The sequence below is a fragment of the Nanorana parkeri genome, unplaced genomic scaffold (assembly GCF_000935625.1).
Source record: "Nanorana parkeri isolate BGI_ZX_2015 unplaced genomic scaffold, ASM93562v1 scaffold1207, whole genome shotgun sequence".
NCBI classification, from domain to species: domain Eukaryota; kingdom Metazoa; phylum Chordata; class Amphibia; order Anura; family Dicroglossidae; genus Nanorana; species Nanorana parkeri.
Genome location: NW_017307475.1, coordinates 248,728 through 260,363, shown reverse-complemented (window position 1 = coordinate 260,363; position 11,636 = coordinate 248,728). Strand labels below are relative to the sequence as shown.

Here is an 11,636-nt window from a genome sequence, read left to right as displayed (position 1 = left end):
GGGGGGCAGGGAAGGACGTTTTAAGACGCCCACCCGCACCTAGAAGGCTCCCGTCTGGCCATTTTTTAACGCCCGGTAGACAGAAAGCAGTTGAGTTAGTAAGGTAAAAAAGATACTACAAGAGAAAGTAACTGCCAGAGGAGTAATAAGCATGTTTTACAATCTGGAGCCAGAGGTATGTAAAGGTATCCAGACATGTACATTTAAAAAAGTAAATACCTTACTTAGAGGGCTTGTTTACACCAGATCTGGAAACGCAGTGCAATGCATTTATGACACGTTCCCGTACAGTTTTTTTACGCTTAAAATGGGCTTTCAGGTGCAGTCCAGTGCGTTCTTGATGCGTTTACATGCATATTGGTGCATTCCAGACCAGAAGAAATAGTGCATGAAGCATTGTTTTTCCCCACAGCGGGACGGACTGCACTGGTTTGAGCAGAGCCCAGAAATACCACAGGAATACATTGGAATGCATTTCAGGTGCGGACAAAAACTGTTCTGGTAAGGATCTGGTCGAGACATGGTGGGAACAAGCCCAGAAAGTATTTCACTATCTTTGGCTTCCCATTAAATCAGCAGATTTTAAAGAAGACAATACGATTTGCCAATTGTTGAGGAAATTGCAGAAGCCTATTACCCACTACAATCTTATTGGTGGCTTGTGCAATTATTCATGAAGCATTAGTGCAATGAAACAATTGTTTCCTTTTTTAGGCTCCATATACACTTGTGAATGGGACCAATTAGTCTTATGAATTCTTCTGTGAGACATCTGCGATCTGCTGCGCTGTACAATACAATGACAGGCCACAGACATACAATAAAAACCTGACAGGGGATCAAACCCTTCGGCACACTAAAACTACTAAAAAAAGTTGTGGTTGATGTTTTACTAAAATGCCATAATTCTAATTCTTGTTTTATCTGTAGGTTGTGATCTGAGCTCATGTACATCTGCATATAATGAACATGGCTCAGTACACCTGTGAATACTGAACAGTATCACAGAGAATTTCAAAATGTAATTGCACAGAACACTGAAAATGTATTATTAATAACCATTTGGTTTATAATACATGGCTCCAGAGAAAAGTACTACCAGCTGTATATGACAGAGAATCATAAGGATACACATCTACAGTAAATGCTCAAGTGAATTTAATTATTGAATGACCTGGCAACAGCCAACAGTTCCCAGCATTACAGGACCTAGTCTCAAGAGATTATGCGCTATAGCTCAATTTAATGCTTATGCAGTCACCATCATTAAAGAAGAATTCCAGACAAAACCTATTGCTTTTTTCACAGACTGGGGAGAATTCTTTCAACTTCACTTCTATGGCCTCAAAGTGAAAGAAATCCCAACTTTGGCAGCTGTCACCAAATTTGGAATAGGCACCATTGGAAGATATCACCTCTGTGCTGTTAACAACTGTAAAATGTTGTGTCTCCCTCAATTGCAATGGACATAACAGCCTTAAGAAATATTAAGAGAACAATCTCCCCAATTGGACAGCAATGAAAACCTATGTTCCAGTCTTTAAAGTATAAGCTCAATTTCCCACTCCACCAACCCCCCATACTTACCTTTCGGCGAAGGTCCTTCCCCTTCACCGCCACAGGTGTGCTATCTGAACCCCGTACTGCCGTCCAGAGCAGTCCTGCGCTATGGATTTTGAAATTTGCTTCAACTTGCAAGCACTCATTGGTCAGCGAAGTCAGGTAAGCGCTTCTTAGCAAGAAGGTATGTAGTTATTTTACCACTGCGATTCTCTATTTCTATAAAGTTGGTGGTGTATCTTAACTTGAAATGGCTGCATTTTCTCGTCTGTTTTATATCACATAAAACCCTACCAGCCAGAAGGTAGTGATATTTTAAAAACTCATGTTAATGTTGTGAATTAACTGTAGCATACAAAAACCCCCCACAAAAAAATGGTATAATATAAAGTGCGGCAGAGGCTGAGCAGGCATAAGGTGCTGCTGGTATTGACATAATAAAACTGTGCCCACTGTGAAAGTACACCTCTTCCATGCTCAGAGTTATTATTCATTATGGGATTACTGAGAAGTGGTCTGTAGTTATGAGAGCCATGGGACCACCAAGACTGGCATTTTAGAGAGGAGACTGGTAAACAGAGTCTGAGTGGGATTTAAAACATGGATCCCGGCATTATGAAATGGTACTAATTCTCATTAATACTGAGCTCTATATGAGCACATGAGCCCTGATTCCTACTAAGATTCCTGGAGACCAAAGCACAATTAAACAGAAATTGGCATTTCAGTGTATGAAGTCCAATAAAGAAAACAAAAAGAAAAAAAAAATTGAGTGATGAATGACCCTTAGAAAAATTCCACATTAATAATGTAATAAAGAAAATATTTTTGCTAACTTAATGTTATTAATATAACTTTCCCATTTACCTAATGTATAGCCAGCTATAACGTTAAAACATGCAAAAACAAACAACTTTGCTTCCTTGCAAACTGGGTGCAACCATTTGTATACAGATGTCCCCAAGAATCTTATTTCCATCTTGTGTAATTGGATCACTGCTTCTCTCAGACGTCTGAAGAGAGCCTGAAGACAAATTACAGGTATGCCCTGGGAAAAGGGGCAATTACATGACTACGAACCACCCGCAGACAACATTCACTAAGAGTATAGAGGCTCATCAGGACGCAGCAACTGTACAGCTTCAAAAACCCAGTCTGACCCCTGTCAGTTTTCCTCTAAGCCAGTGTCAATGATGTCTGCAGTGCCCCGTTCCATAGGCCTGGCCTGCTACTGTAATGGACATCAATCCAAGCACACAGAAATTACACACCAGCTTGCAAGCATGTCGTTTTGTAACAGTAACCGACTATGCTACGTATTTCATTATTACCATGTTAGCTCTGTTTACAAAATATATCAGGCAAACATATGGTCAGTAAAGAATACTTACTGCATAATTAAACTTTTCATTGTAGTCACGGTCGTTAGCTTTGACTCGACGTTCCTCTTCTAAAAAAAGAAAAACTTTATTAGGAGTTGTCATTGAGGCTCAGAATAAACATAACTAATGGACGCACTGCTCATTGACAATAGCTTCTAGTTGATATGAAGGTTGGAATGCATTGGCATTTCAGCTTTTATAAACCTACGCCAAGATTTTGTACCTTGTGCGCAATTATAAGCAGCTTTCACAGCGTGGATCCAATGTCTTTTAACTAATGTGGATTAACACAGGCTGAAAAATTACAGCTGGACAACATTCTAACATTACATAAAATTCCCCTCTTTGGGCCTTGTTTGGAAACTATGCCACAGGCATTCAAAGCAACCGCAATGTGTGTATTCTGTATCAAGTCATTCACATGTGTGTGCACAAAGACAAATTTAATGGACAAGTAGACTTTATAAAGAAAACAAATTTGTAAAAGTATTTCTTATTTTCTGATTTAAAAAGGACAATCTGTTTAGGACTATACCCATGAAAACAGCACAAAAATGTACTTTGTGTATTCAATCTCTGTTATTAGTTTTCATATTTGAAATGCAGATTACATACCAGAATAGATGCTGTATAGAATGCTGAGAAGGAAGAAAATGGTGGTGAAATCTTAGTGCTAGAAAGAGACCATCAAAATGAAAGTCTTATACAAAAGGCACTGTCAGGATTACAAGAAAGAAAAACAAACACTGTATGAGGCATTTTGATAAAGCAGTGAACGTGACATTCACCAAACCTTCACCATATTTGTATCGATCATACAGATCTGTGCCTCTGAATTCTGGGCAGCCAAGTGTGACATTTTGCAAAAGATCTGAGACAGATTTATTACTAAACACGGAGCAGATTTTTCACTTTAAACAGTTACATACAGTAATTAAGAAGTGGTCAGGGTTTCTTCTGTGGCAGGGCTACCTTAGAGCAGGTGAGAAAGGAATTTATGACTCATACTGTAACCTTGTAATAAATCTGTCTCACAACTCTCCTGTTTAGCATTGATTTTTCATGTAACTGATTTGATAAATGTCCCCCAATGTTTACAGTTTTTTTTCTGTTTTTTTCCTTAAAGGAGAACTATGGGGTAAGTGTTTTTCCCTTTAGTTCTCCTCAGGATCACGGGAGGTCATAAACTAGCGCCTTCGCGTGACCCAAAGCTCAGTATACCGCGAGCTACCACCACAGCCGGGACGGATTCCGACATTACTGTCGAGATCCACCCAGCTGCGTTATTAACAGCTGGCTCTGTCCATCTAGAGGCAGAGCCAGCTGTACCCACCCCCTCCCCCGTTTCTTCCTTCAGTCAGTGCTGGAGGATCAGAGGGGGGAATCCCTGCAGGGAGCCGTGAGTGACAGCCACGGCTCTCTGCAGGGACAGGATCGAGAAGTGTGGCGAGCAACAGTATGTGTTCCCTCACTTCCCGATCTATTGAGCCGACCTTTGACAGTTTCATTGTCACACGTCGGCTCGAACTATGAGGTTGAGTGAAAATCACTCACCTCATAGTTCTCCTTTAAATAAGCAACTGAATGCAAACAGAAATTCGAAAGCCCTGTTTATCACAAAAAAAAATCTAAATTTCAAATGACTATCTTGCACAAGAATTGGCGCTGAAGTGGTTACACTACAAAAAAAAAAATTTGAACTCCTATAACAGAATTTAAGCATATGATCTCATCCAGTCATTGCTGTCCCTCCTAAACAAACTGCATTTCATCATCATGTTGGAAAAGAAGCACATTTCCTAAAAGGAAAGAGTTACACAGTAAATCATTTCAAAACTGCTATTTCCCAAACATTTTACAGGAACAATACACAAGACATGGCTAAGAAATGAGATTGGTACAATTTCTCACTGATGGAAAGACTGTGGAAGTATATAAAAGCATTCAACAGAATACAATTCAAAACTCTGGTTCTCAGACAGCGAATCATAATGCTAGACTCCTATGCCCCCCTTAACATTGAATCTGGTAATGACTCAGAGCTTTAACTTTGCTTATGAGGACCTCTGACTCTCATCACAAATACTCTCTTGTGATGCACCTACTTTATGGATTTCATTACCCTTAAAATTAACCTTACATTTTCATGCATAGTCCGCTTTTCTAAAAGGCCTTCACCGCCAAAATAAAAAAACACTAACTAAAAAGCTAAAAAGCAGAAGAAAGGGGGACAAAATACTTACCTTGGGTCCTAGCTTGCAGCCGTTTCCTGCAGGAGTCAGTGATGTCACCGAGCCATAGTAATGCCTCCAGGGACAGCAGAGTATTCCAAATCCTGGGAAAGTTTGCTCCTGCAGAGTTTTGTAGCTTCGTCTCCTGGGATTCGGAGTACTTGGCTTTCACAGGAGACATTGGTTGGGTATACAACTTTTTATTTTCTTTGTTCAACCTGCAGGCTAAACGAAGATAATAGAACAGATTCCTCTATTAATGCTTAAGAGCTTTGATCAAGGAATTTCTTGCTGTTTACACTGTATTACACCGGCCGCTGTCAGCAAAAAGCTTATTGGCTGCTCGCTCTGTTTAGCTGAGAATTTTCCTATATGCTCCTTCAATCAGCTGATTGAGGGATGCCAGTTGGAAAGGTGCCGCCAGTCGGCACTCACACTTCAGAATTCAAAGCATGTATACCCAGCTTTAGCAATGCCACTGGCACCTATGTTTAACAGCCAAAAGCCAGGATTCATGATAAGTATTTTGTTCTCATATATCCTCTAATGTTTTGGGTTTTCTAGATTAGGGTTTTCATGCCATATCCACTTTAAAGTAAATGTGACAGTACTAGTAATGTACCATATGCCCACAAGCACGATCTGACCATCTAATGATGTCTCTTGGCAAACCTTATTCATAAACAGCAATATCTGGCCAATCCAGGGCAATTAACAGGTTTACTTTAATGCTGGATCTTGCAGCTGCTTATATTTACTATTTACCTTCCCTTCAAAGCACCTGCCATCCCCTAGCCCCACCCCACTGCTTGGTTCGACTCCAGGAACAAAAAGATATACCTAGTACTTCCACGTGTTGGTAGAACGTTATCCACTGCCCTTCCATGTGACAGTGCCGATGCTTGCAAGTGCCATCACATGTGGGTGGAAAGACAGTCCTCAGCCCTATGCTGAAACAAGAATCAACTTGGAGTTTAAGGCTTCTACACCTCATTCTCAGTGGATAACACTGTTCTCACTTAAGAAGAAACCTTGATTTGCTTAGCGTGCCCAAAGCACAGCTTCATGTTAAGGCTCAATTCTCGAATAATAACACAAACATATTGTTTGCCCCAACTATCAATATAGTAAGCATTCTTTGCCAGGACAATGGTAATTTTACACTTGCATTGCCAGTGATAGTTCTCATTATAGTTAGTTAAAGCGCATTTCCGCTTCGCAGCCTAATTCGGACAACACCTTTTTTATATTTGTTACATGTTCCCATTACTATAACAAAAAAAATATTTTAAAAAATGCTGCTTATATATTACTTGCTAAACTGATTTTTTCTATTAAATGAAAGCAGGGGTTAATCTTTAAACTAATTAACCCAGTCTGTATGGTGCTGACAGATATTATCAGTCGTAAACTAGTAAACACTGTCCTAACAAAGGGCTAAGGATCTGGAAGCATTGCATGGTAATGAGCGGAGGCTCAAAGAATGCCTAGCCATATGGGGAGAGCTGTTGACTTCGCCCTAACAACCGCACAGTCTTCTGACCGACAGCACAGCTTACATGGAGTAGACCATTGAATGCTTCGATTCAATCATGGGAACTCAGCCATATTCATCCTGGTGCAGACCATTATATGACCTTCTGTGAAAGAAGGATTGCCAAATACAAAGCATTACATTTACATTTCTCCCCTTGATCCAGGAACACAGGAATGCCTTCAATAGTTACAGTTCTTAATCTGAAAGGATAAGGTTGTCATTTGGGTATTTTAGGTACAAAAACGCTCAATGAATTTCTTTAAGGCTCTGCTAATACCTAGGCGTCAGACGCACTCACAAGAAGACGCGCATTTAAGTGAGAAGATTGAAATACACTGCGGTGAATGGACAAACGAGCACAAAAACATGCACAGAAATGTGCAAACTGCTTGTGTCATGCATTTCCAGGCATTTCCATTGAAGTCTATGTTACCTCTTGTCTTGACTATTGCAACTCCCTCCTCATTGGCTTACCTCTACACAGGCTATCCTCCCTTCAGTCTATCATGAATGCTGCTGCTAGACTCACCTAACCAACCGCTCAGTGTCTACAACCCCCCGCTGCCGATCTTTGCACTGGCTTCCAATGGCCCAAAGGATAAAATTCAAAATATTAACAATGACTTACAAAGCCATCCACAACTCTGCCCCCGACTATATCTCTAACCTTGTCTCAAAGTATCACCCTAACCATCCCCTCCGCTCTTCAAAAGACCTTCCGCTTTCCAGCTCCCTCGTCAACTCCTCCCATGCTCGCTTCCAGGACTTCACTAAAGTCTCTCCCATTCTCTGGAACTCTCTACCCCAACCTGTCTGTCTGTCTCCCACTCAGACTGCCTTTAGGCGATCCCTTAAGACTCATCTCTTCAGGGAAGCCTATCCCATCTCAACCTAACCACTCAACTATCACGTTCGCCAGGGTTTTGTCATGCGTACCTTTTAGGTGTGAACAGGGACTGAAGGTTAAATCCTTGTAAAAATATTTACATTTTGCATTGGTTCTGGCCAGCTAAATCAAATGGTGGCTTTGTATAAAATACACTCCACACTCTTAATAAAGGGCAATACGTAACAAAATAAATACACCAAGTAATCTGGTAGCAAAGCTACCAGATCACACACTACCTTCTGACAACACTTTTGTCTTCACAGCAAATGTTCTGGAAGAGCAAGGCAACTCTAGTGTTCGGAAAGCTGGATCAGTAACTTTTACATTACAAGAATTTTAAGTGTAAGGCAAGAGAGCAGAGACTACAAGATACACTCATTTCAGTTGCCTGTACCAGCCAAAGTAATCATTACATGAGCTGTCAGAAAGCTGATGTATACATAGACTAAGCCTAACAACACATGCATTATTTATATAATGGCTGATTATTATACAAGAAAGTACTAGGCTACACATGCCAGGCTTCAGAAGCTCTGTTTTCCATTGACTTTATTACACCCATGTATAAGACAAAAAACATATCTAAAAGGCACTAAACCACATTTGTAAATAACAGCAAAATGCTAACAGCAGAGCAGCATGCACATCCTCCCTTCCTCCTATCTGTCCTGGTCCACCCTTCACCACCAGGGATAGCGAACAAAATGAAAGCTTATCTTCAGAAGCCTTATCTTCAAGTGATATTAAAGTCAAAAGGTTTTAAGATACTTCAAATGCTGATGAAATCACTTACAATAGATGCTGCTCATTAATGTTTAAAAGTTTTAGTTTCCTGCAGAATCAGCTGTTCCCCTGAGCAATGGCCCTGATATCCTGTTTTAGGATGCATCCTTTACCTTGCAGGGTCCTATGAAGCCACCCTTGTGTGTGCTAGTAAGCTTTGTGTAGCTCTAAAAATGTACATAATAATCTATGTCCCACCGATACTCCAGACCTGAATCCCAATGCAATAAGATGAGTGCTGGTATGTTCTAAAAACATACAGGCACAGCAAGGCAATACACTCCCCTGCTCCTCTCTTTTTCTTCCTTCCTTCTCCCTATTGCAAGCTAGTAGATGGACAGCTACTGGAAACTGTGCTGCGCCCTGTGATTTTGTACTAGATGGAGAGTTCAGGGAAGTGGAGCTGATAAAAGTTAGAGTTAGCTGTGTACATATGTTGATAGGGAGGTGAGCTTTCTTCCAGCAACCAATTTCCCTGAACCGAAAAGGTATCTAGGACTCCACCCTAGACTGCCAGGCTGGTGTCCATTGTAAGGATTTTCCAGACAGACATGAGGAAGAACTTTCCTGATTCCAGGGGCAGATTTGAGAGCCACCTGGTCCTGGGTAACAGGTGCACATGGTTGTCTAGGGCGCATTTGTCCCTAAAATGTTTAGTTGCAAAGGTCTGGAGTAGAATTGGACATACAGGAAAGCCTTGAAGGAGGCAACCATCAAATTCTAGAACCCTCATGCAAAAGTGAAGGGTTGAATTAAACTGCAGAATCTGAACCTGAGAGTGGAGAGTCAGGAGTTTGTCCTGCAGTAGAAAGAACCCAAACTGAGCAGTATCTAGAAGGAGACCCAGATACTACAAGTGATTAGGTTCCATTGCTGATTTCTGAAGGTTCAGGACCCAACCAAAACTTTGTAGAGTTTGAAAAGTTCAGTAGATGTTGGCAAACAAGGTATGAGGCAACTATTCTTCCAGGAGAAGGTTGTCCAAGCAACAAATGTATGGGGATGTGCAAGTGTTCATCTCTAAAGTCCACCAAGACCAGATAGTTCCCCAGATGGAGGGAGGACATGACTGATCTGACAGATTCCATGGAGAATTGTGTACTCAAATGTAGGCACTGAGAGCCTTCAGATCCATGATGAGTTGAATGCCCCCTTATGTTTTGGGGACAGTGGACAGGTTGGAGAAGAAACCCTGAAACCTTGTTCTGGTACCATGGCTATGACTTCCTGAGAGAGGAGTTGTGCCAGAGTAGTGTGAAGGTATGTTAGTCTCTGCGGGGATGTTGGCAGGTTGGACAACATAAAGCGTTGCAGAGGTAGAGCTTAAAATTCAAGCTTGTAACCCTCAGACACTATGTCCATCACCCAAGCGTCTAAGATGATTTCGGACAAGGTGGTAGCAAATGCCAACAAATGCCCCCCACTTTGCCAAGCAAACTTGGCTGCGGACTTGGAGGCTTTGGGAGTTCAAGTCTTGAAGAAGTTAAATGGAATCCCAGGTTTAGCCTTGGACTTCAATATCTGGGGGAAACAAATGATTCCAAAACAGGCACTTCCCAAATTACTCCCCCAGGTGAATAGAGGCCTCACCCCAAACTTAGTCAAAAATCTACACATTATACAACCTAGGTTGTGCAGGGTTTTTTTTGAGGGTACTCATATAGTTATAATTCGTATAAATTTATTGATGTTCATATAAAAGATTTATTGCATAATTATGAATATTAAAAACAATGCTCATATATATACATGATTCTTATAACTTACGAGCGTAACGAGTAAGGGACTAACAAAGCAATACAACACTGCATACGAAAATCAAGGAATTAAAAATATACATAGTGAAATATGAATTATATATAAAATATTATGAAAATATGAAAAGTAATAATTGTAGGGTTATAAGGTTGTATAATGGTTGTATAATGTGTAGATTTTTGGGGGAAACAAATGGAAATCTTCTTAGATTCAAAGCAGACAGTTTCTCAGTCTGAGGTTTAGCATTCTTTCCTGGGAAAAAGAGTGCCTGGGAATAAATCTGCACCCCAACACAGAAGTGCAGGTCTACTAGTAGAAGTTCCAATAATTGTATAACAAAGTGATCAGTAAGGATGGATCCTGGATCCCTAGACATATCCATGGAGCATACCCCCAGGGACTGGCAGATGGACAGAAGGGCAATAACTGGTTCCAGGTTAGGACCTGCTAGGGAGAATAAGTCCTTAGAAACGTCTTCAAGTCTTTAACCCCCTTAGTACCTGAACAACTTTTGAATTTTTGCACACACGTACTAAAATCTGAATTTTTTTAATAGAAAATTGTGCAAATGTTTATCAAATTGATATTTTTAGGGAAAAAAACACCAAAATAAATTTTAGTGCAACAAACACAATACCACTTTTTTTTTTTAAATGTAAAAGATGGAGTAACACCATGTCAAGCATTACAATTGCACATACTAGGGATGCATGTATACCAAGTACAGTACTCGGTACAAGTACATGTACCGATACTTTTCAAGCTCCAAGACTACACCAGAGAAAAATTGAAAAGTTAGGAGGCAGCTGACATTTGTAAGGAGCACACAGAGCTCCTGGGATTTGTACATCTCTGTTTTAATGTATGATTTTGTTTTTATAAATATAAATAAAGGGATACACCAATACCAGTTTTGTGAGTACAAGTACTGGTACTTGCCCAAGTACTTACAAGTATTAATACATTTCTGTTTATTGTCATGTGACAGTTTTTCTAAAACAATATCGACTAATGATTTCAGACCAGTGATGGAGCACCAGAGCCCGGTCCCAGCTGCAACCGCTGCAACCCTGGTAGTTCTCATGAAAATGCCAAGTATCGGCATTGGTACTCGAAAAGTATCGGTGCATCCCTAGCACGCACCCATGCAGTGGCGAAAAACTATGGTACTCAAAATTGTCCATAGACAACGCTTTACAAGCCTTTACTGCTCATAAATATAGAGTTAACACTAGATTATGGACCCACAATTATTGTTCTCTCTTCAACATTTGCGGTAACACGCTCTACAAGCGTCATTTCATTCCCATGCAGATGCCGGGGGTGGCAGGCTTGGTTTTAATTTTTTTATAATCATTTATTTTATAATTTTGTACTTTCTTATTTTTTTTCACTTAACTTTATTGCTATCACACCCCTAAGTGGAGGGGACAGGTTCTCTTTATGGAGACATCAGAGGGCTATTAGACTCCTGATGTCTCTCCTATCCCCCCCCC

The 11,636-nt window shown here is 40.5% G+C and overlaps 1 protein-coding gene across 1 annotated transcript in view; it reads right to left on the bottom strand.

Annotated features, from left to right (window-relative positions):
- The window catches only part of LOC108796986 (probable phospholipid-transporting ATPase IM), a 209,310-nt gene that overhangs the window by 195,796 nt on the left and 1,878 nt on the right, over positions 1–11,636 (bottom strand). The window contains exon 2 of the mRNA XM_018568555.1: positions 2,952–3,010. Coding sequence (XP_018424057.1) covers positions 2,952–3,010 — 59 coding nt within the window. The remainder of the gene's footprint in view (positions 1–2,951; positions 3,011–11,636) is intronic.